Source organism: Crinia signifera, chromosome 8, assembly GCF_055691185.1.
Source record: "Crinia signifera chromosome 8, ASM5569118v1, whole genome shotgun sequence".
Classification (NCBI taxonomy): domain Eukaryota; kingdom Metazoa; phylum Chordata; class Amphibia; order Anura; family Myobatrachidae; genus Crinia; species Crinia signifera.
Window position 1 is genome coordinate 158,199,724 of NC_139224.1, and position 26,340 is coordinate 158,226,063.

The 26,340-nt window shown below is 47.1% G+C and overlaps 1 protein-coding gene across 2 annotated transcripts; it reads left to right on the top strand.

Annotated features, from left to right (window-relative positions):
- The first annotated feature begins 5,583 nt into the window (after positions 1-5,583).
- On the top strand, positions 5,584-25,945 carry LOC146026674 (aldo-keto reductase family 1 member A1). Of its 2 annotated transcripts, none has more exons than XM_083157515.1 (9): positions 5,584-5,762; positions 9,776-9,871; positions 13,312-13,431; positions 14,893-15,044; positions 15,963-16,158; positions 21,539-21,738; positions 23,365-23,437; positions 24,461-24,547; positions 25,717-25,945. In XM_083157515.1, the coding sequence occupies exons 2-9, from the start codon at positions 9,782-9,784 to the stop codon at positions 25,780-25,782; spliced, it is 984 nt and encodes a 327-aa protein (XP_083013641.1). In that variant the 5' UTR covers positions 5,584-5,762; positions 9,776-9,781; the 3' UTR covers positions 25,783-25,945. The 2 variants fall into 2 exon arrangements, with proteins under 2 accessions (XP_083013641.1, XP_083013642.1); XM_083157516.1 differs by lacking the exon at positions 5,584-5,762 and adding an exon at positions 9,632-9,685.
- The last annotated feature ends 395 nt before the right edge of the window (positions 25,946-26,340 follow it).

The following is a 26,340-nucleotide window of genomic DNA, read 5'->3' on the forward strand; positions in this document are numbered from 1 at the left end:
GATCCTCAATCATTTGTTCTACCCCTCCTGGTGTGTCTACCCTGTTTCATACTTTTGTGGGAACTTGTTTCCTAGCACGGCGCCCGTCGCAGGTGATCGCATACCTTAACTTCAGGTATGCGATGGACGCGACCTACACGATTTCAGGGCTATTTTTAGCCTTTTCCCCGACAATTAAAAAATCGCGTCCATCGCATGCCTTAAGTTAAGGCATGCGATGCGACCGATGCGATGGACGTGATTTTACATAGTGAACAATGTTAAATGGGCCAATGGACCCGATTTTTCATTGTATACCCACCCTTATGGGTATTTTACATGTGAAATCCCCCCCCCCCATTGTTAATGCCACCCCACGATGAACGCCAACCCGAAGCGTGGCGAGTGCAGCGAGCCTGCGAGGGGTGGCGGTATGCGTCCTCCGACCTTTTCATACCCCCACTATCCACGTCGGCGTGGAGTTGATTTTATATAGTGTAGCGAGCCACCGAGCCCGAAGCGTGGCGAGCGCAGCGAGCCCCGCGAGGGGATGCGTAATACCTGTGAAGTAATGCGCTTCCCCTCGCGGGGCTCGGTGGCTCGCTGCGCTCGCCACACTATATAAAATCAACTCCATGCCGACGTGGATAGTGGGGGTATGAAAAGGTCGAAGGACGCGAACCGACGCCCCTCGCGGGCTCGGTGCGCTCGCTACGCTTCGGGTTGGCGTTCATCGTGGGGTGGCGTTAACAATGGAGGGGCATTTGACCCATCAGGGTGGGTATACAATGAAAATTGGTGTCTGGGGGGCATTTAACATTGGGCCCAATGTAAAATCGGGTCTCAGGGACCATTTTACATTGGTTCCGATGTAAAAATCGCAACAATCGCGTCGATCGCATCGCATGCGATTTGGTTGCATGCGATGCAATCTACACAATTTTTTAGGACCCGATGGATACAATCAAAATCGCAGGCGCCGTGCTAGGAAACAAGTACCCCTTTGTGTCATCTGCAAAAAGGCACATTTTATCCTTAATTCCATTTGCAATATCACTAATAAAGATATTAAAAAGCACCAGTCCAAGTACAGATCCCTGGGGTACTCCACTTGTAACCTTTCCCTCCTTTGACTGTGCTCTGTTTACTACAACTCTCTGTTTTCTGTCCTGCAACCACGCTCTTATCCATTCAACTATTTTATAATCCAATCCCAAGCTTTCAAGTTTATTTAACAGTCTGTGATGTGGGACAGTGTCAAAAGCTTTACTAAAGTCTAGATAAGCTACATCCACAGCCCCACCTTGATCTATTGCTTTAGTCACCCAGTCAAAAAAATCAATAAGATTTGTTTGACATGATCTTCCACCAGTAAACCCATGCTGTTTTGGATCGTGTAAATTGCTGGTTTTGAGATATTCTACAACTCTTTGTTTTAAGAGTGTTTCCATCAGTTTCCCTACTACTGATGTAAGGCTCACTAGTTGATAGTTGCTTACCTCTTCCTTGCCACCACTTTTGTGCAGTGGGACTACATTCACTGTTTTCCAGTCCTCTGAGATTACTCCAGTAGCTAGTGATTAGTTGAATAATTCTAGTAATGGTTTTACCAGCTCCCCTTTAAGCTCTTTTAGTATCCTTGGATGTATCCTGTCTGGCCCCATTGATTTATCCACTTTCAGTTTTGAGAGTTCTGTGAGGACTTTCTCCTCTGTAAATGTACTTGTTTCTCCCTCAGTTTTCTGACTATACTTGCAACTTAACTGTGGCCCCTTCCCCTTTCTTTCAGCAGTGAATACTGAGCAGAAATAATTATTAATATGATCTGCTATTACATTTTTCCCCCTCGAGAATACTTCCACTCTCTGTTTTTAGTCTCATTACTCCACTTTATGTTTTTATTTCACTTATATACCTAAAAAAAAGTTTGCCCCCCTTTACCCACTGACTGGGCCATTTTCTCCTCAGCCTGTGCTTTTGCACATCTGATTACCTTCTTAGCCTCCTTCTGTCTAACAAGATACACCTCTTTGTCCTCATTCTTCTGCGTCTTCTTAAATTTCTTAAAGGCCAACAACTTTTTTGCTTTTACAATACTTGCTACTTCTTTCGCAGACCACACTGGCTTCCTTTTCCTTGTGTTTTTCCTAACTCTTTTGACACAAAGTTCTGTTGCTTTTAGTATTGCACTTTTTAATTTTTCCCACTTCTCCTGCACTCCTTCCAAGTTCCTCCACTATGCCAAAGAATCCCTTACAGAGTTTCCCATCTCGCCAAAATCACCCTTCCTAAAATCTAACACCTTTGTTTTTGTGTGCGATGAGTCGGTCTCTGTCTTTATTTTGAACCATATGGTGTCAGATATTCTGCAGGGTTGCCGACGTGCAAAAAAATCCTCTCCGGGAGAAGCCTGGAGAGGAATCTTTAATTACGAGTTTGGGGCGGGGCTTAATGGTGATGTCATTAAGCCCCGCCCCCATTAAGGCAAATAGCCGCAATAACTGATCTCCATGGAGGGGGCGGGGCTAAAATGACTAGATTGTGCCATTTTAGCTCCACCCCCTCCTCTGAGACCCGCGGATTGCGGCATTTAAATGCCGCGATCGGGGGGGCTCAGTGGGGGTCCCCCTGATTCCGGGAGGGTTGCCCACCCTTCCGGGGACCGGGAGGGGGGACCCGATTTTCGGGAGACTCCTGCAAATTCTGGGAGGGTCAGAAACCTTGATATTCTGTCACCATTTGTAAGTATTAAGTCTAATATTGCATCCTTACGAGTGGGCTCCCTCACCAATTGCTGGAGGGATGCTCCTTGCAAGGAATTCAGAATGTCCCTACTTCTGGTGGAACTTGCAACAGGCAGCTCCCAGTTTACATCAGGTAGATTAAAGTCTCCCATGATTATCACCTCTCCTTTTAATACCGTTGTATTGATGTCCTGCAATAGGCTCTTATCAAGTTCCTCTTCCTGACCTGGTGGTCTGTAGATCACCCCTATACGAAGAATCGCCTTCTTGCCTATTTCTATGGTCACCCAAAGCGCCTTACCGGTCATTTGTGACAGAGGTCGGCTGATCGATGCCAGCAGTGATGTCAAGCACAGAAAATGCCACTTTTCCACCCTCAAACGCTGGCCAGTCAAACTGTGGGGGGTGATTGCGGTAACGATCCATACTATTTCTGTTGCTGTTTGGACTCGCACTCAATCCATACCCATTCACAGTCAATCGATCAACTGAGAATTCGCACATAAGCGATCGACTCTGAATCAGGCCCTATATACTGCAGCCAGAGTACCACCAAGGAGTTTGCAAGGATTGTGATTTGTCTGTACACACTGTACAATATGCGACAGTGCTGTGAAAATGAATGACCTGTGGGTATGATATCGTTCAATGCTGTCACCAGGACCCCTGCCAAACATGCAGCTAATTACGATATTGTTAGGTTGGACTGCATGTTCAGCCAATCGGGGTTATCGTTAACGATCTGTGGGTGTGTGCATCGTTAACTATATAGTGGGTACAGAGTTAACGATATGTACGATGATATCGTTAACATGCATATCGTTCATGCAGATTGGATAGTGTGTACCCAGCTTTAGTCTCATTGCAACAGAGAACAAGTCTGTGTAAAGGTAGTCTTCTTATCTGTTGTGGGTGTGAGAATGTTTTAATAGTAATTTTGGCTTCTCCGGCATATATGTGTATATATATAATATATGTGTGCTGAGTGAGAAGAAAATACATTGCACAGCAAATAGTTGCAAACAAATAAATATAATGTTGCAGGCAGCGCTGTTATTAACAATACTTGCTAGATTTAACAAACTATTTCTGCGCTGCCGGCCAGGGGTCATGATGCCCTAGGAGACGTAGACTGTACACTGGGCTAAGAACAATTAAGAATAGGGCAGAGTTTCACATAAATAGGTGCCACAACCTATTCCATGAAATGGCATGTGGTTTGCTTTGCCCTATAGAAAGCCGCCAGGAAGTGTTGGTCTATTCAGGACGGTTTTGTTGTCGTGTTTATCAAATGTCAAAACTTACGACAAAAGCAACGAACATTGTTGTCTGTTTTTGACTGATACTGCAATCCGACATATACAGTACTGTGGTAATTAGTTAGTCAATGTTCCCGTGTGTCTGTTCTGGCACAGCTGCACTTTTCTTAGCCTTCAAGTTATCATGTCATGCCCGGGGGATTTCTGCCTGTGGATGCAGGTTTGATAATTATTGACCCAGCAACACAGATTAACTCTCCTGTGCATGGCAAAAGACAGTGCCAACGAATCAGCAACTGTCATTTATCAAACCTAGGGCAGGATTTACTACAGCAGAAAATGCAGCCACAGCTCTATACATCTTGTTTTCTGAGTTTTGGACAATTTTTTTCTATATGTACTAAACTCTGGAATTCAATACATTACGGATTTTGGGCACGATGTGAACTCCTTCTTCACAGGGTTGCCTACCCTCCCGGAACGGCCGGAAGGGTCCCGGAAATCATGTCCCCCTCCTTGCGCCTCCAGAAAGGGGGGCAAGCCTCCTGGAATATTTGCCGCCATAGGACCAGGTGAAGCAAATTGCGCCTTTGTAGCGCTGCCCACCACTGGGTAATGCCTAAAATGTATGCCCCCAAAACATGACGATCATCCTTATCTCCACCCTGTCCCTCCCCTATTGCATCTCTTCAGCGGCCCCGCCTCCCTGCCTCAAGGAACTGGCAGCCAGAAAGTAGGCAATCCTGCTTCTTCAGATGGCGTTGCCCTATAGAATTCTGTGGACTTTTTTCATCTTCCCCTCAGAGGGATCCAATAAGCTTCTGCATCACTCTATTCATGCGCAGGATATATATTTATATATTTATTTATTTATTTTTTCCCCAAGGGGCAGGGACACTGAGCACAGTTCCATCCTGATCCCCATGAAGCCCCGCCTCCATGTTTTGATTGGCCCACAGGCAATCAACGATGGCCATCCAAACTCCTGGGTCCTAAACCCAGTAGACCTTCTATAACAGGGGCAGCAGTTATCAGGAGAGCTGTCCTCTGTGGTGTAATCATGTTTCTAACACGTGCCAATTTTTACATTTTTTAATGTCCTTTTTTTAACTTAATTAGTGATAATACTGCCTTATGCCACATGATATAAGATGGCTGTTAACACTAATTGTTTTTAATTTAGTTTTATTTGTGTATTTTTTGCATGTATGGTTTGTCTTTATATATATAAATTAATTGTAGTGTGATAAAGTGTAATGTGTAAAGAGGGCAGCTATTCTATAATAAAGACTAATAAGTGATTAACTAATGACTTAATCCCTTGCACAGTGTTATTATTTTGTATTGTTTCCCTATGGTAGAGTGTGAGCTCTGTGGCTCAGGGTAGAGGTTGTCAGTGCATGCTGGTACTTGTAGTTTCATAAGAGCTGCAGAACAATATACTTGAATATATAACATATAGCATATAAAAGATTATGGGTTGGGGGAGGTAAAACTTCCAGACTTGTCACATGATTCATATGAATCAGGAAGGAAGTGATCTCTCTGGTCCTGACACTGGGGGATATGAAAGGGTTAAGGGTCTGCTCTGCATCCTTCCCACTGTGTTGCTGACACTGCAGAACAGGCTCTGCTGCTGCTGTTGGTTACATCTGGGGTTAATACTGTGCAGGATCTGCCCTCCCAGCTGTCCCCTCCCCTCTCACTGTGCCCAAATCCTGCTGCACACCCTCTCTGGTGCTGCACTCAGTGACCGAACTCTGGGCTCCCTAATACACAGGTGAGTGTGTGCTGTGTATGCAGGCCTGCCGCAGGGGCACTCTGCCTGTCTACTTGTTGTGCTCCACAGGTGGGAAGGGAGGGTCTCCTGCCCCATTGTATTATGGGAAGGGAGACTGTGCTGCGCTGTTCTATTGGGGAGGGAGGGTCTCTGCTGTGCTTTATATTGGGGAGGGAGGGTCTCTGCTGTGCTTTATATTGGGGAGGAAGGGTCTCTGCTGCTCTGTTCTATGGGGAGGGTGGGTCTTTGCTGCTCTGTTATATGGGGAAGGAGGGTCTTTGTTGCTCTTTTATATAACTTATATGGGGAGGGTGGGTCTTTCTCTGCTGCTCTGTTATATGAGGAGGGAGGGTCTCTGCTGCTGTTATATGGGGAGGGTGGGTCTCTCTGCTGCTCTGTTATATGGGGAAGGAGGGTCTCTCTGCTGCTCTGTTATATGGGGAGGGAGGGTCTCTGCTGCTCTGTTATATGGGGAGGGTGGGTCTCTGCTGCTCTGTTATATGGGGAGGGAGGGTCTCTGCTGCTCTGTTATATGGGGAAGGAGGGTCTTTGCTGCTCTGTTATATGGGGAGGGAGGGTCTCTGCTGCTGTTATATGGGGAGGGTGGGTCTCTCTGCTGCTCTGTTATATGGGATGGGAGGGTCTCTCTGCTGCTCTGCAACATGGGGAGGGTCTCTGCGGCTCTGTTATATGGGGAGGGTGGGTCTCTGCTGCTCTGTTATATGGGGAGGGAGGGTCTCTCTATGCTGCTCTGTTGTATGGGGAGGGTGGGTCTCTCTCTGCTGCTGTTATATGGGGAGGAGGGTCTTTGCTGCTCTATTATATAGGAAGGGAGGGTTTCTGCTGCGCTGTTCTATTGGGAAGGGAGGGTTTCTGCTGCGCTGTTCTATTGGGGAGGGAGGGTCTCTGCTGCTCTGTTATATGGGGAGGGAGGGTCTCTGCTGCTCTGTTATATGGGGAGGGTGGGTCTCTCTGCTGCTGTTATATGGGGAGGGTGGGTCTCTCTGCTGCTGTTATATGGGGAGGGTGGGTCTCTCTGCTGCTCTGTTATATGGGGAGGGTGGGTCTCTGCTGCTCTGTTATATGGGGAGGGAGGGTCTCTGCTGCTCTGTTATATGGGGAGGGAGGGTCTCTGCTGCTTTGTTATATGGGGAGGGAGGGTCTCTGCTGCTCTGTTATATGGGGAGGGTCTCTGCTGCTCTGTTATATGGGGAGGGTCTCTGCTGCTCTGTTATATGGGGAGGGAGGGTCTCTGCTGCTTTGTTATATGGGGAGGGAGGGTCTCTGCTGCTTTGTTATATGGGGAGGGTCTCTGCTGCTCTGTTATATGGGGAGGGAGGGTCTCTGCTGCTTTGTTATATAGGGAGGGTGGGTCTCTCTCTGCTACTCTGTTATATGGTCGAGGGAGGGTCTCTGCTGCTCTGTTATATGGGGAGGGTCTCTGCCGCTCTGTTATATGGGGAGGGAGGGTCTCTGCTGCTCTGTTATATGGGGAGGGAGGGTCTCTGCGGCTTTGTTCAATGGGGAGGGAGGGTCTCTGCTGCTCTGTTATATGGGGAGGGTGGGTCTCTGCTGCTGTTATATGGGGAGGGTGGGTCTCTGCTGCTCTGTTATATGGGGAGGGAGGGTCTCTGCGGCTTTGTTCAATGGGGAAGGAGGGTCACTAGTGCTCTGTTCTATTGGGGAGGGAGGGTCTCTGTTATATGCAGGGAGAGGGTCTCTGCTTCTTGCGCTGTTATATTGGGGTTTGTCTATAGATGTCAGCCCATCGCTATGAATCTATCCATTACTATAAATCACATTCATTATACTAATCACTGTAGTAATCTATAGCTGCCATCCTGTCTATCACTGTCTGACTATTGTATAAATTGTCCTGTGCCTGTCCTCTCACCCCCATGCCCGGAGCAGCTGCTGGCAGTCACCATACCGGAAATACAGGGTTTATCCGGTATATCCACTTTATTTTAGACCGTACCAGGTGTTCACAAAGTAGAGTTGTCCCTCCGGACTTATCTAAGTACCTGTTATAGAAACGTATATGCTAAAGAACAAATGCCTAGATCCAAGATTACATAAGCTCCAAGCATCCTTGCTGTGTTATTCTGGTTCTCTCGGGATGAGACTTTGGTAGGACCATGCCCTACGGACCCCGGATTCTGTGCTGTTATGTATTAGGTGATGACTTTGTGGAATGTCTAGGTTCCAGCTGAGCAGATGAGTTGTTTTATGGATCATTAATGATAACCTAGGCAGCTGCCACCCAAGCTTGTAGTTAGCTGATTTTATTTGTGTAGGTTCAAGGAGGAGCCATCAAAATATCACCTACATTAGTACATAGCAATGGTCATAGTAAACGGAGTGTTCAGCGCTGTGCATTTTAGGGTGATGAGAGATTTGGCTTTTAAAAATAAGAATATTTTACACCCCAAATCTATGCTAGAGTGTAAATAACCATCACAATGAATAACAAAGTTTTGTGCTCCAGACGAGGCCTGGACACCATTATTCAGATGTACAAAGACAAAGTTTGACTTCAGCGCAAACCGCGGTTAGGATATATATGGGGATCTTTGTGATGTGCTGTTTATTGTAAAGGTCACTTCACCAATGGGAATTCAGAGGTGGATAAATAAGATCTCCAGTCCTATAGACCAATACATCATGATAAAGGCTCCAGGAAGCCTAAACGCATTGGTGGAATACAGGAGGAGGACTGCTGATCCAGATCAAAACACTCATGGTGGATTTCCAATCCTGGGAGGGGGTGTGGTCTAGGTCAACAGCCAATCAGTTGGACTCAAAAAGTCGGCATTTACAAGTTAAACACAGGAAAAGTCGCCATGAGTTTAAAAAAAAAACACAATTGTGTCAATATCGATAGTTGAGCATGTGGACCAATAGTGTACCTTGTCTTCGCTCTCCATGCTTCGCCCTATTTTATCGTTCCCAGTCCATGCAGATGATAAAGTAATAAAAAGTACAAAAAAAGTGTCTACCTTTTCATGTGTCGGCAGTTTCCATATCAACCATATGGTGTTGACCTAGATGTTGTTTTCCAGCATTCCGGATACTCCCGTGTGGTACCTGACTTTTGCCCATAAGTTTATTTTCTTGTGCTTTGTACCCCTTTATCTGGCACGTTGCGCTACCTCTGACATTGCGAATGTCTTATGAATAAACAAGTGTTCTACTATTTTGGAATTTTCTGCCTCTATTTATATACCTGGATAAACTTCCACAGAGAAGACGGAGAAAGCAGAACCATGAGAGTTTCAGAAGACTGTTTATGCTAAGCTTTATTGAACGACGGCACCACAAAGTATCAAAATATTTGATTTATATAACAAATGAGAGCGGCGCTGGCATTTTTAATGTATATTTTATCTCTCAGATGTTGGCACTCAAAGGGTTAAAGGGACTCACTTGCTGGTACAAATGCCAGCATTAGCCTTATATATTATTCTGTAATGGGAGTGTCGCGAATCCAGCTCCAGCCCCTATTGTGTATTACCAGATCACCTTAATTCACCTGACACACCTGGTAGTTTTTCCTGTGTTATGCTCACATCCAAATGCTGGCATCTGGCAAGACTGGACTTGTGTCTGTTTGTACAACATACAACCGCACTCTATACAATCGCCGCCACTCGCTTCTTATATTACTCTGCCAGGACTATGGGGTATGACAATACAGGGTAGATGGAGTTGCCCCCCCCCTAGGTGTGCCACTGCTATTGACCTGAACCAATGACTCCGATATAAATTGTTAATCGCCTCCAGGTTGTGTAATGTGACAACTCTCCGTGATCTCTCTCAGATGGGATGCAGAATATTCTGACATCGCCTAGTTGTACGTGGACAAGATACATCTGCTGTACATATGGCGCGGCCTTATACCACAGCCTTGTTATTCCTAATCTGTAAGCACGCATTTTGTTTAATTGCTTATATGTTGTCAACATGACTTGCCTTCCTTTTCATCTCTTTATTTTTAATATTTCCCATTTAAGGCAAACATGGCGACCGCTGTTCCATTCCAGACTCTGCGCACCGGGCAGAAGATACCAGTGATAGGACTCGGCACTTGGAAGAGTGCACCTGGACAGGTAAGTCGTTCCTTCATGTGAAATCATCTGTAAAGAATCTAGGGAGGTACTTATGAAAGCAGCTCCTGAAGGCTGGGCAATGAGCACTGATGTACACCTCCGCATCATCACTGATCGCTTCCGCTCATCTGCTGGTATTACTACCAGATAATCAGCGGGGGTGGGTGTCTTTCCACCTTATTTGTCATTTTTCAAACACAGCCTGTAATACCCCGTTCTCACTGCAGGCAAATTCCCGGGTCTAGCATGTAGACCTGGAAATTTGCCTTTAACACGGGTTTTTTTTGCAGTGTGAACGGATCTCATACACGGGTAAAACCCTTCTTTTTACCTGTGTTTGTGATCCAGGTATGCCGACACGGGTTGACCCGTTCACACTGCATAAAAACCGAGAAGACGAGGAGGTCCATGAGCTGCTGGCGGTCAGAGGATAAGCAGATGAAACGGTGGTAAAGGCTCTCCAACAATGCCTGTGTCACTTCCCGCACTAGAACACACACTGTAGAAATGCCCACACCAAACAGACATGAGATGGTACGGTATTCTCCGGGGGTTGCATAACACCACAACCCAATCCCCAGTCTCCTGCATGGCTCGATGGTCTTCCAATAATTGGTGCATCCCCTTGTAAGTGCCGGGGTGACCAGTTCCAGCAGGTAGTTGAAGGTAGCTCGTGACATCCCAAAATGTGCCAGCCACTGCTCGGGTGCAAAAGCTTCCAGTCACCCAGAAAGCTTCTCCATGCCTGCGGTCTCTGGCCCACAACGACCGGTTTGAGGCACTTGTAGACTTCAGGATGGAGGTAACACTAGACCAAATCAGGGCTCTCCTCCGGCGCAAATACCTGCGGGGGCGCAAATACCTGCGTGGAGTGGAAGCCCACTGCACCAAAAATTGTGCCATTCTCCTCCTGGCATAACACTGTGCCAGGTAGCACAGTGTAAGCATCTGCATAATGCTCTGATTTGCTGTAAACAGCAAAACACACAGAGCACTCATGACCTCCAGGTTCTGCAACTTGTCAGCCATGTTTAATGCAATGCAGTGAGCAGACACCTCCCACTTTTCATGACCTCATCCCTGTGTGCCTTTGAAACTGTCTTTTTCTTATGATACACAGAGTTTTGCAGGAAAAATCCGGCTTCTGTGTGAAAGCGGTTGACACAGGAAATACCTGGGTTTTTGGGGATTTTATGTCTGAAAGGGGTATTACTAAACCCTTTGGAATGGGTATAAAAGACCACGTTTTCTCTGTGGGCAGTATCCAAGAATCGCATTTGCCCATGCAATCCAGCTAGCACAGATAGCCGTCATTTCTCAGGGATTATGCTGCGCATGCCTCGAGCACTCAAAGCATAATCCTCAATAAGTGGCCCTCAAAGTCTCAATAACACATGGGTCTGGATACTAATACTGGATCCCATGTGGTATTGCCCAAAGACTGGACAATTTTATCCTTTGAGCTATTTGCATAGGCCGATAATGACCATAAATCAAAAATCAGGCTGTTAGAGCATATTTTTTTTTCAGGTGAAAAATTATAGCGGCTAATTGGATACCGTGCGGTGACAAAAGACTGCGGCATGGAAACGGAACTTCAAATACATCATTAGAGTAGATGGTTCATTATGTATGGACTGTAATTAGTTCTCTGAAAGGATGAGTTTAATCCATAGAGAAATTAGCATATTTCCTCCTCTGAGATGAGTCCGGTATTTATCACTGGAACCTCTCCCGGTCACCTCCTTTGATCTCAGAATAAAGTCTCCGCTCTGTGAGCTCAGAGGCTGCAGCTGCTGGTTCTCTGTATTAATGAGAATCTGCATCAAGCCCTTATAGGCCGCGACCGGCCTGTTTATGGCATGAAACGATATTAGATGTAGAACAATGGCTGTTAGTGAATACATGAAAAGAGTAAAACATAAACGACATCTGCGTGTGATGCCTGTTATTGGTACTGCCGGACGGGAGGGTCTGATTGTGTGTAGCACACCTTTTGTAAGCTGTAATTGTGCATAAATCAAAGCAAATGGGAGCAAGGATGAGTAAATGTTGTCTATTGTCAACCTCTGAGCCTGATTGGGTCTGTGCGGCTCCATAGAAGCCTGTGTTATCAATTTAACATGGGGTTCTATGGAGGGAACTGACAACTCAGCCTGACTGCAAGGTGATCCCCATTGAGGGCACTTGCTGTTCCCACTATAGAAGCCCATGTTAAATTCATAATATGGAGTCGCATGGAGCCAATCAGACGCGGAGCTCCCCCGGAGCCTGCTCCTGATTGGCTGAGGGAAGAACCGGTGACTGCCGTCACTGGAGATTCCCTCATTCTCAGAGAGAGGGGCTGCAAGTGTCAACTGTATGCGGGGGAGGCTTGCTGGGACTTTTTGTTCCACAACAGACCCTAATACTTTCTTCTAATTTGTACACTTAACTCCATCAGCCCTGACCAGGGTTCCCATGGGGTGGGGGGGACCCCTTTATTGGGTCTCGCTCCCATCTCCGCTCCCCCCATGGGGCCATGGGGATCATGCTTTGGCTGGGGGACCTTATGTTAATAGTGTCCCCCGGCTGTGGCATGACGCCACTGGCTGTTTGAGTCCGGTGCTGGTTTCCGAAATACACGGGACCCCTACTCCTACTACTATTTTCCAGTCGTATTTTCTGCTGACTTACCGGCCGAATTTAGCAGTGCGAATGATAGAAAATGAGTACATCACCATAGAAATCATGGCCGCGTTCTGTTAATGGTGTATTCATTCATAAACCAAAATACGGCAAATAAGATGAATTTGGCTGTAAGTAAATGACCAAATTTAAAATTGAATGGGTACGAATATGTGTATTCATACCGATTCGTTCTTAGTAAATATCCCCCTCAGAATCAGGCACTTAATTTGCAATAATATAAGGCATATCAAACAACGTATCTGGAGTTTACTTTGGTTTTCCAATTAAATACATTTTTGTTTTGACTCTGGTTTTAACACAGTATTTTAAAAGTAGTGCATCATGGAAAAATTAATCACATGTCTGTCACCGGGAACAAATGATTGGTAACCATGGTAGTGGTAAATATCCTAATGTGAATGTAGAATTCAAGGCTCCTGTGCAAGAGTGACCTCTTGTGGTCCATCAACAAACTGCACCACTTTAACTGTTTCAATACCATTGTATAGAATGACTTTCAGATTCAATTTTCTCCTCGAATCAAACTTGCAACAGATATCTGATGTTAAATAAATACTTAGGATGTGTGTATGCTCAGACAGGCAGATTTGCTGCCTGTGACATGGCATTTAGGGTAGGCCAGTTGCATCAGTGGTTTTATTGGTAAAATAATTTAATATTCAGCATCTCTTTAGTAATGATTGATCCCAATAGCTGCAGTGCTTGTAGTTAGTAAAAAGACTGACTCGCTGTGTTGTTTTTGGCGACAGGTGAAAGAAGCGGTGAAATACGCGCTCGGAGTTGGCTACCGCCACATAGACTGCGCCTCAGTGTATGGAAATGAAACTGAAGTGGGAGAAGCTATCAAAGAAAGTCTGTCATCTGACAAGGTAAAACTGACGGACATCAATCATAGAATTGCATAATACCCACTTATTCCGGCGCTCTAAATCCCAATGGTCAGAAACCCGACGGATCCTAAAGCTATGTACTGGGTTAGCCACCAGGGTGCTGGTTCGGGTGTGGGGAGAGTGATTTGGGTTAAGCTGTGGGAGGGGACTGTTAGGGTTAAAATATGGTGATTTTGATTCTGACAGTCATGTGACATCAGCTGCCCGCCTCCCGGCAGGCGTCGGCCTGCCCAGGTATGTTCCTATGGGCATGCCCCATTCCAGCCATTCCCCCCCCTGATGCTGGCGTACTGCTCAGCGACTATGCAAGTCACCGAAGACAGTGATGAAGTGTTGACCTGTTGTTGTCCCTGGTAGCCCAGCAGTAATGGACCTGATCCTACCTGCAGCCTTACCCTAATGTTGACATTTTGACCCCGTCGACATATTGCATGTTGACATTTTAAGAAAGTGGACACCATAACTTTTGACATATATCTTCCAGTTGACACAATTCTCCCATCTGGAGCCACAAACCTGGAAACTGTTATGTACAGAACGATGATACTTCTGAAATCACACTACGCACATGTGTCAGGAGGGTCCTAGGACCATTATCATACTACTAGCTGTGCTTTGTCTGTATAACGCAGAGGTAGTAACTGGCCTTTACGGCCCATAGTACAGGAGTGTGAAGAATGGTAAGGCTATGACACTCCGTCCATTCTCACTCATAAACACCTTTAATCCCGTAATGGAGGGAGCCAATCACAGCTGATTTAACATATCGGGCTTAAAATGTATTTCTAATCACACAAATCTGAATCTAGAGTAGCAGCCCCTCCTCCCAAACATGAATAAACTCATTTTCAAATCTGGAACCAGCTGATACAGATTTAAAATTTCCAAAATGGAAAGGCAGCATTATTTTTGACCCCCCCCCAAAAAAATGATGAATGGAAATCGTTCCTATGTGCTTCCATATTGCTTGGAGGATCCAATCGGATCCCTCCCAGCACTCCCCGCGGTGTGTGTTCCTAGACTCCGAGTCATAAACACAGAAGTCCAATCATCTCAAAGGACAGCTCTCCTTTAGCTAAAATATTCATGTAAGTGGTGTCAATAAATGCTGACCTACCTCTTGTGCCCTATGCATTGGCGGATCCGGGGGGGGGGGGGAATCCGCCAATGCATATGGCATAGTCTCATAGTAGTGCCCTAGTTAATGTTATGCCTCCTAGTAGTGCCCTGGTTTATATTATGCCCCACAGTAGTGCCGTGGTTCCCGTTATGTCACATTGTAGGTCTGCCAGTATACCTTATACCACATTATTGCAAACAGTGCCTCAGTTCATATTACCAATCTGTTCACCTCCTAGTTAGATCTCTATCCCAGAACATGTATTACACGACAGTGCTTTGTATGTTATATGTAATGCATTATCCTGACTTTATGTGCAGGGTTTAAAACGTGAAGATATATTCGTCACCTCTAAACTATGGAATAACAAACACCACCCTGACGATGTGGAAGGTGCCTTGAAGAAGTCACTGAAAGACCTCAGTCTGGAATATCTGGACCTGTATCTCATGCACTGGCCATATGCGTTCAAGTGAGTGTGTGCTCTAGAGTCCAGTCTGCATGATGATCTGCAGAGGTCTGTCCTGTCCCCAACATGCCTGCACAGTGGAAGCCAGGGATTGTGCTATATCTCCAATGGCTCCCGCTGCTAGAGTGACAGGAGGGAAGGACCTGCCGGGAGGCAAGGATACAGCGGTGAGAGGGAGGGGGCACGACAGGTGAAGGCCTAGGGAGAATGGGACAGACCAGTGGTATGGGGGGTGGAGTGGACAGAGGGGGCTGGGCTGTATAGAGCAGGGGATGGGGCAGGACAGCGTGAAGGGTGGGGGAAGGATCTGAAGGAGGTTATGTAAGGCAAGGGTGGGGTTTGCTAGTAATCATCTAATATAATATGAAAGCTAGTTATCTGCTCTTTACCAGACTGGTGAATGGCCGAGTCTTTTCTGTAGGCAGTAAAGTTCGGCCAGTATATGGTGCGGTTTCGGTACCTCTTTGTGTAGGTTTCCAATACGAAGCTGGAGGAGTTTGCGGAGGAGCAGAAAATAATGCCAGACAATGGCAGAGAAGTTGCCCAGAAATTTTGTAACAGTGCAAATATGAGGCACAAGGACGGACGTTTGATGGGACCATTCAGGCCCCCAGCCACGTTTGATGGTAACAGTCAGTCCCCCAGCCACATTTGAGGGGACCAGTCAGTCCCCCAGCCACGTTTGATGGGAACAGCCAGGTCCCCAGCCACGTTTGATGGGACCAGCCAGACCCCAGCCACATCTGATGACACCAGTCAGACCCCAGCCAGGTTTGATGACACCAGTCAGACTAATGTGTATTGTACCGCACGCACACTGCGATATGGAACCAGATGTCCGGTGTTGGCAGTAGAGATACAGTGTGTAACCAGTGGAAGTGGCATCTGGTGAGCTGTACAAACTAAGATATTTTGTTACAGGAGAGGGGATAACATCTTCCCACAAAACCCAGATGGGTCACTGCAGTACGACTACACCGACTACAAGGATACATGGAAATCAATGGAGAAGCTGATAGAGAAGGGGCTGACCAAGGCCATCGGTCTGTCCAACTTTAACAAAAGGCAAATTGATGATATCCTCAGCATTGCCACCATAAAGCCGGCTGTACTACAGGTAGGAATCTCTCCAACCCTCCTACATCTGCAGCAATGCATACACCTGTCTCATACAGGGCGTCTCTGGGCCTGTGGCTTAAACTGAGGTCCGTCCTCCATGGCTGATGCATAAGATCTCTTATCCTCTCCATGGCAGAGGTTTGGATGTTGCAGCCTCTGGCCCTTATTCTGGTTGACTCGAATTTGCATCCTTGCGAGTCACACTAACCCCGCCTTGTGAATGGTCAGCCGGCGGCACACGGGATGCGTTCGCAAGGCTTGCGAATGGATGTTTAACCTGAAGATCCATTTGCATGCCAGTGGGAACCTCCCCCATCTTTCAATGGTTGCCAACCATCAAATGATGGCGAAGGCGCACGCATATGTAAGGGTGACCCAGACCACCCTTACATACAGTATGTGTGTACAATTGCAGGGAATTGGGCAGGCAGCTGACATCCGGTTATGTCAGCTGTCCGCCCCCCCCCCCCCCCCCCCCCGCACATGTGTCACCCATATGCTAATGGCCCAGACCGGCACCCCACACCCCTCTCCATCCCCCAGATCGCAAGGCAGGGAGCGTGCACTCTGGGAACAGACTCTTTGCAGAGTTTGCAGGCACCCAACATATACACATGCACAGAAATGCTGCCGTGCATACGCAAAACATCGGTCCCCATGCGAATTCGCGGCCCCTGCGAAAGAACCAGATTAGGGGCCTCTATTCCTCATTATCAGAATCCATAATTTAGTTTTGTACCTGGAAAGAGCGACAGGGATTATCTGTGTCGCACTGGAGGACTTCTCCCAGAGGAAAATGATCTTAAATCTTTCTTTCATTCTTTGATGATTTCGCAGATGTATCAAGCCAAGTGGGTAGGTTGCCCATATCCACAGCTTCTACGTGAATGTCTTTGACAAATGCTAGCTGGTAGTTAATTAGTTGCAATGGGCGATGTTGTCACTTTCCCACTTGTCCCCTCTTCAGAAGGCTTTGATACATCTCCCACGTGATCTTCCTGTACACGCCATCCTGCAAATTGTACCAATCATGTTGCTTTACCTTTCTGGTTTCCATCTGTGCTTTTCAGCCCTGTAGTTCTATCTGGTAGAGTTGTATATTGTCATTGTGCTTGGCTAGACGCAAATGCGATCTTAAGATAAAGTTGGATACTGTTCATCCAGCTGTCTTCTGATTGAAGTAAATATTACTACACGTGACAAATGAACTTAGTAAAATCAATTCATACTTCATTTTAAATAATTGAATAAATAGATGGTTATTCTTTATATACATTATATGATCACGTAATACAGGTTAATCAGCTTCTTTTCAACATAGGGTATGGTTCCCCCACAAGCCCCTTTACTGCGGCCAATCCCAGGATCGGGGTTGACAGGATCCGGGATTGGGCCCTAAAATCAACAGGATTTCAATACCGGGATTGGAGTTTCCAATCCCAGGATTCCGGGATTAGCCAGTGCATTCACAAATCTAATGCCGGTAGCGTTGAATACTCGCTCCGATGCTGCTCCGGAACCCAGCTGTATCGGAGGACATGCTGTGCAGCCCGCCCCGCATCCACCCAATTGTCACTCTGATCCTACCCACTGCACGGCCTCCTGCCCACCCCACCACGCCCAGTTTGGGGGAAGAGGAGGGGTGTTATAAACTCAATCCCGGGATTGGCATCCCTAATCCAGTGCCTTGATCAATCCATATACAGCCGGGCACCGTTTGGCTGCATTTCCCTAGGTCCTGATAGAGGACATTGTTTGGCTAATGGCTTATATACCAAAATCTAGGAGTTGGCTAACGGATGTTAACCCATATTGAAATGTATCAACCACTGAATAGTACCACATATCATGGACGATTCTTATGTCTTTTCTATGCTCAGTAAGTACTTAGGGCCTTATTCTAGTTCACTCTTTCTGACAAAATCCTTCTTAGATGGACAAAACCATGTGCACTGCAGGTGGGGCAGGTGTAACATGTGCAGAGAGAGTTAGATTTGGGTGAGTTATTTTGTTTCTGTGCAGGGTAAATACTGACTGCTTTATTTTTACACTGCAATATAGATCTCACTTTGAAGTAAAACCCCACCCAAATCTAATTCTCTCTGCACAAGTTACATCTGCCCCACCTGCAGTGCACATGGTTTTGTACATCTAAAGGCCCCCATACACTATGCGATTTTGGGACGATTTCATCCGATTTCAGCACTTTGTGCCGATAATCGGGTGAAATCGGCCCAAAATCGTAGGTGTGTGATATCTGATCCGATCCGATGCGCGGTCCCGTGCGCATCGGACCGGATCAGGGAGGTCGGACGGTCTGTACATACGATCACGTCCGACCTCCCTGTATGCATATGCCTGCCACCTGACAGGCATATGCATGCAGACACCGGGGGAGCAGTGGGGCGGGCAGCGGGTCCCTGAGCGCCGGCGAGTGCTGCTGACTGACCTGGCCGGGCAGTGTACTTACACATAGCAGCAGCGGGGACGGGACGCGTAGTGGCGGCTATTAGATTTTTAAAATATTTGTCAAATGACCGGCCGCTCTCTGATTGGCTGAGAGCTCTCCGGCCAATCAGAGAGCGGCCGGTCATTTGACAAGTATTTTAAAAATCTAATAGCCGCCACTGCGCGTCCCGTCCCCGCTGCTGCTATGTGTAAGTACACTGACCGGACAGGTCAGCAGCGCTCACCGCACCCGCCGCCCGCCCCCACCACCGCTGCCCGCCCCCACCACCGCCGCCGCCGCCCGCCCCCACTACTCCTCACCGCCCTGCAGCTCCCCGGGTTTTTTTTTACATGGGATAAATCGCATGCGATTAATCCCATGTAAAAAATGGCACATCAAGTGCCAAATGGCACATCAAGTGCCAAATTGTATGTGAGCCTCCCGGGGAGCTGCCGGGCGGCTCGCAGGTAAATTGGGTCCGACTTGTCCCTAGGACAAGTTGGCCTAATGTATGGGGGCCTTAAGAAGGATTTTGTCAGAAAGAGTGAATAAGGAGTAAGAATAGAATAAGGCCCTAAGACACAATGTTGCAGGGGCCCGATTCTGTAAGTGCACGCCGTGGTTAAAAACTGCCCCCCCCCCCCCTCCGCTGTATCCCCTCGAGGGGATTCTGAAAACACATCCCCTCACATGTGCTCGCAGCAGGGGAAATCATTCAATAATCGGCAACCATCAAATGATTACTCCTGGGCTCCAGTCTGTGGAGACTGACTTATATTTGCAGGCCCGGGACAAAGAAAGGGCCCCAGGCACACTTCGTCCGCCTGCATTTGCATTGGAATGCCCAGCATTTTCATGGGGACGCCCATGAAACTATGGGCGTTCCCATGTCCCATGGTCAATACCGCCCCCGCCCCACTCCCTCCCCGCTGCGATTGGCCCAGTGACCGTGTAAATAGCCAAGGCTGTTTGCAGCCAGGATTTTCCTATTTACGTGCCCAAACCCCGACCATCGGGGCAGGGGAGATTTTGGTTCATTACGAATGGACCAAAATCTTCCCCTAATTGTAATATCCCTCGAGTTCCGGAGTTGTGGAGACTTTTCTGCAAGTCTGTCAGGTTTTCTTTTGAACAGCAAAATCCTTTACCAGGCAAACACCAGGTTGGCATTGCCCTGTAGATGATTGCTACTTTAAAAGTCCCACACCTCCAGAACACGGAGAACGATTCCATTTAGCCCATCGTCTGAAGCTACACCATCAGGCTCTAGAGCACCTTAATTGACACCTGAGGCTTAATTCAGTGCGGATGGCTAATGTGAGAATTCGAAGTGAATTGCATAAAGCTGCCGCCCAGACAGAAAGCGAAAGTGCCCTGTGCAAATATGCAAATGAATTGCGAATGGGACACTAACCACCATCCATTAGCAAATCCATTTGCAGTTTACGAAACATCAGAGAGACTTTGCCATCTGTGCAAATGTAAGTCTGAGGCATGCGCGATGTGTACAGTACGCATGAGCAGGCATATGATAATTGCTCAATTTGTGAATAATACCCCTTTCAGACAGAAAAAAAGACCCGGGAATTTCCCTGCTCTTGCCGTGTCGACCTGGGTTTTTCTTCTGTCTGAAAGGGTCAACACGGGTCTAAAGTTCCGGGACTTCGACCCAGGTATTTACCTGGGTTTTTCCCGGGTCTGTATTCCAAAAACCCGGGTCGCCGGCTGTCTGAAAGGAAACGACCCGGGTTTTTGGGATTATTACACATTGTTAGGCACTGATTGGCTCTCCTGGTGGGGTGCTGGCTGATTGGTTGTCAGGATAGGCTTCTCTGGCTGGGAGGGCATGGCAATGGAGCTGGCCTCTGAGGTCATTAGAAAGCTGAAAAAAAGGATAGCATGGCCCACTGGTAGAAGCAAGAGGTGAGAGCTGCTGGCAGTGAGAGGGGAGGAGGATATCGGCAAACAGATGATTGGGACAGTCAAAGATGCCACAGTGTACTCAAACATTGCAAATATACTGACAGCCATGTGAGGAAACATGTACCTTCCAGTATATAAAAACAATAAAACTTGTTTACAACATATCCTTGTGTCATGCCATGGTTAATGCAATGCAGTGAGCAGTCACCACCCACTTTTGATGACCTCATTTATTTATTTATTAACAGTTTCTTATATAGCGCAGCATATTCCGTTGCGCTTTACAATAGCAGACAGTGAAACAAAACAGGGTATTTACAGACAGTCAAAATGTAGGAGGGCCCTGCTCGCAAGCTTACAATCTATAGGGACATCTCTGTGTGCCTTTAAAACTGTCCTATTCTTATGACACACAGAGTTTTGCAGGAAAAATCCGACTTCTGTGTGAAAGGGGTCGACACGGGAAATACCCGGGTTTTTGCTCCTGTGTGAAAGGGGGTCAGCCCCTTGCTGCCTAGTTGTACCCAGGTATTTGTATCCGGGAAATACCTGGGTTTTTGGGATTTTTCTGTCTGAAAGGGGTATTAGTGGTCCATGCTGAATTTGATTTAGGGTTAAGCTGTGTACACAGGGTGCGATTCTAGCTATCGATTTTGGCTATATAGTCAAAATCGAATAGAAAGTTAGTCTGAATCGCACAGTATTCGTCCACATTCGATCCCAATACATGCCCCCATTTAGTCAGCATCGAATAGAAAAATAGACTGTCTTGACTATCTCTCCCGTAGAATGTATTTGGCCTTGGGCCAAATTGCAAGATAGGGTAAATCTGATTGGTTGCTATGGGCTCTTTTCATTTTTAGAACCTTTAGTAAATGAGTGATTTAGAGATCTGCAGAGCAGAGTTATGCGCACTGCAATATCCGTGTGTGGCCCAATATCGCAGGAAGTAGCCCAAAGGAAATGATCTGATTGGACCTCTCCTGCCCTCTGACGTCTCTTGCAGGTGGAGTGCCACCCGTACCTAGCTCAGAATGAGCTGATCGCTTACTGTCATGCCAACGGACTTGTCGTCACTGGTTACAGTCCGCTGGGTTCCCCAGACCGGAGTTGGAGAAAGCCGGAGGATCCTGTACTGCTGGAGGAACCGTGCATTCTGGAGATGGCCAAAAAATACGGAAAATCTGAAGCCCAGATCCTTCTCAGGTACAAGACCTAGAACCTGTGTGAATCGCAGGTCTCCTGGATATTGTAGTGAATTTATGTATAATCCCTGTCCTAGGGGTGGGGGTGGGGGGGGTGGGGGGGGGGAATAGCCATGTGCTCCTGTCACTGACATGTCCAGTAAACTCTTGAGTGGTGGGTTTTGGTGGGCAGGTTAGTCCTGCCCCAGCAAATTCCACCACAGAATGTAGGGCCCCTTTCTCACCTCCCCTGCCGCTGCCCCAGCAGTGACCACAGGGGGCAGGCTCGGGGATGTTCACGGCGGCTCGGGAGGACTCTGGCGCATGAACTCCTGAGCGCTTCCGAGTCCTCCTGAGCCTCCCCGAACATCCCAGAGCCTGCTGCCTTCGTCACCGCTATAAATGGCGGCTGGGGAGGTGACAGGGGAACTCCGGTGTTGGGGGGAAGCGACAGGAGGGAACGATGGGGGCCCAAGAGGTGGTGCGCCAGTCGTGCACAGCTGGACCTACTGTATAGTGGTATGCCCGGATCTTTCCGGGAGAGCCCAGCTGCGGCAGCGTAGCTGAGCCCGGAAAATTTCCAGGCATACCACCCAGAAGGTTAATCGCTGACCGCATCCTGATGCAATGGGGGGCTTTTGAATGGTGTGCTAAATTACAGGTAGCTCCGACCAATATCCGACAACCAAAACTCACATTTCAACGTCCAATCTCAGACAGTGTCTGGGCGCAGCTCCACTTATTCCTCAGTTACCTGTAGAGCCGGTTTCATACCTTACTAAGTCTGTTTTCCGCTGTAACAAAATTGCAGAGCAAGATGTGAGAGATCACGTGGCCACTGGAACCAAAAACATGGCACTAGCCTCTGGCAGCAAAAGGCTTTACTGACAAATTATAGTATGTAGGAAGGACCTGCAGCTTCCCCATGATGCATCTTGCACATTAAAGCTGTAGAACCATATTTTTTTTCACCCCAAAAATGGTTTAGAATGTATTTTTAAAAATATGTTTAAATAATTTATTTATAAAATATATAAAAACAAAGGATTTGAAGGCAGATCATTACCAATTGGTCTATCTAGTCTGCCCTTGGGGACACACATTAACACTAAAGCTGCCCATACACGGCCCGATGCCGGGCTGTGCGTTCCTTGCTTTGAGGTGCGCGCTCCCGCGGCACCTCATCGCACAGTACAAAAAGTATGTGCTTGCACATACTTTTTGTACTTAGTTCTCATCACATTGCATGCACAACGCATGTACATGCAATGCAATGTGATGTGATCTGTGCTATTCAAGCCCACAACGCACGCCCGTATCGGGCCGTGTATGGGCTGCTTTACACATAAGGGTTTGATTGTCGGGAGTCAATGAACCTACCAGTATATTTTTGGATTGCGGGAGGAAATCGCAAGCACATGGAGAATATACAAACTCCAAACAATCAGGGTCATGGTGGGACTCAAACCCATGACCTATAACCCTAGCAGTAGTTTTTCAGCTGCTCCACAGTGCTAAAGGCTGCACTGTGGAGAGGATGTATTAGTAGACAGTAGATTAGGAAGCTGAACCTTGTGATTCGGCAGATTTCTACATTACATACAGAGTTACTTTGGAATCCACTTAACATTTCATTGTGATCTACCAGATGGCAGGTGCAGCGTAAGGTTGTCGTAATCCCAAAAAGCGTCACCCCGTCTCGGATCCTGCAGAATATCCAGGTACGTGTCTATAACATACCTGCAAAAAATGGAATATCCAAATCTATATTTAATTATGGTGATCTCTATCCTATGCCATATACAGCAATCTGGGGAAACTGGTAGTATGGATTAGATTGCTGTAGTGTAGTCAATGAAATGATTCCAGCAATGTCTCCTGCTCATGGTCTGTGCTCGCTGCCTGTCTGTGGGCCAGATGCAATAAGCTTCAAAAGTGATAAAATAGAGAGTGATAAACAACCAGCCAATCAGCTCCTACCTGCCATGTGACAGGCTGTGTTTCAAAAATGTCAGGCAGGAGCTGATTGGCTGGTTGTTTATCACTCTGCATTCTATCACTTTTGAAGCTTAGTGCATTTGGCCGTGTGTCTGTTACTCCCTCCCGCCAACGGTAATTGGGCCTGATTCGGAACTGCTCACTAGGCTGCAGATTTTCGGAGCCTAGCGAGCAGGTTAACACTACCCTGGCGAATACATGCCCCCCCCTGCAGGACGGATTCCCTCACTACGCTGCGAGAGGATGTGTGCGCTTACACATCCACTCGCAAGCACCCACACAAAGGAAAAATCATTCAATAGTTGTCACCATTGAATGACTTCTCTGTTCGCAACTGAAAAGTAACCCAGGACTAACTTTTCTGCTGCACGGGTTTCTCCGAATTGGGGGTGGGCGCTGATGTCATGTGATGTCATCAGCCCGCCGTAAAACGGCAAAAAAGACTACGACAAAAAGCATGGGGGCGGGGCTTCACAGATGTCGGGGGCCGGAGCTATGCTTCGTGTCCCAGCCCCTTAGGGAGGGAGGGGGGGGGGTAGAAAAAAATATATTTGATGTCAATGGAGGGGACACTGTCTGGTTCTCCCCCCCCCCCCCCCCCATCAATGGCAAAACTATTCTACATTGACCATAAACCATCGATCATTGTGAATCGTCAATGGCCATCCCTTCTGCATAGCGACTACTGCTTAGTAGCAGACGCAGCATTTGTGAACTAAACCGAACTCTCTGTTGTAATTGGGCAGGTGTTTGATTTCTGTCTGACCGAGGAGGAGATGAAACAAATTGGAGCCCTTAACAAGAACTGGAGATATATCATTCCACTAATCACGGTAATATTCTATGAGAAACCAAAACCCTATACTGTCATTTTCTAAGGATTTCATATACAAGTATATATCACAGCTCACCAATTATTCACGTTATTAAACATGGTTTTAATCAGATATGAATATAGCTTTTGTTTATGTGGCTGTAACTTTCTGCATTCGCCCATCACTGCTGCTCATGTGGCTGCAGCTTTATCCATTCAGCCAGCGCTACTGCTCATGTGGCTGCAGCTCTATCCATTCAGCCAGCGCTACTGCTCATGTGGCTGCAGCTTTATCCATTCAGCCAGTGCTACTGCTCATGTGGCTGCAGCTTTATCCATTCAGCCAGCGCTACTGCTAATGTGGCTGCAACTTTATCCATTCAGCCAGCGCTACTGCTCATGTGGCTGCAGCTTTATCCATTCAGCCAGCGCTACTGCTCATGTGGCTGCAGCTTTATCCATTCAGCCAGCGCTACTGCTCATGTGGCTGCAGCTTTATCCATTCAGCCAGCGCTACTGCTCATATGGCTGCAGCTTTATCCATTCAGTCAGCGCTACTGCTCATGTGGCTGCAGCTTTATCCATTCAGTCAGCGCTACTGCTCATGTGGCTGCAGCTTTATCCATTCAGCCAGCACTGCTACTAATGCGGCTGCAGCTTTATCCATTCAGCCAGCGCTACTGCTAATGCGGCTGCAGCTTTATCCATTCAGCCAGCGCTACTGCTAATGCGGCTGCAACTTTATCCATTCACCCAGCGCTGCAGCTTTATGCATTCACCCAGCGCTACTGCTTATATGACTGCAGCTTTATCCATTCAGCCAGGGATGCTGATCATGTGGCTGCAGCTTTATCCATTCAGCCAGCGCTACTGCTCATGCGACTGCAACTTTATCCATTCACCCAGCACTGCAAAACATATAGGGTTGAAATTGCCAAAAAGATGATTGGAAAAGGACAACTAGATGCCACGATGTTCTTATCTGCCATCAAATTCGGTTTCTATGTTTAAGATGGTAAACGCCCTTCTAATTGTATCTCTGCACATCCTGTATATTTAACACAAGGGAATTGTAGTCCATTCTCACAATAACGGGGCATGTAATTGTGATATCTTGTGTTAATTGGGGCCATGGCAAATAATAAGTATTACACATTCTGTCTCTTTAATTCCTTTATCTATTTATAGGTGGATGGGAAGTCTGTTGCGAGGGACGCCAGCCACCCCATGTATCCGTTTAACGATCCCTACTAAGGTTATTCTGAAGCTGAGCTCTCCTGATGCCGTATCTGATCCCCGCTACAGCATCGGTGTATTCCCGTACAGCCCGTCCTTCCATAGGCGCAGTCACCGCTTTGTGTCTTTCCAGACCAGAACCCAGTTTCCAGACTATGCAATAAATGTTCCTTTTTCCAAAGTCGTTTTCTGGCTGCAGTTCTTTCATGAATGAAAAGTGTATGGTAATGGCAAGTTACGGTTATTGTATTTAACACTGTTCCTTCTTCTGTGTGCAGTTACGTGTACAAGAGTCTACATTACACACACAAAAAGATGCTGCTATAGCTTAGATATGTAGGGGTTCTGGTTCATGGGGGTTATTTAGTACGGATGTCAAAATCAAATTCTTTCTCTAACAGGCAAAACCATGTGCACTGCAGGTGGGGCAAATCTAACTCTCTGCACCTGTTACATTTGCCCCACCTGCAGTGCAGCATGGTTTTTCCCATTAGAGAAAGGATAGCATGAGGTAGCTCCCACACAGGCTGTATATGGAAGGTCATCATGTAAGCTTGCGTGCAGGGCCCTCCTATG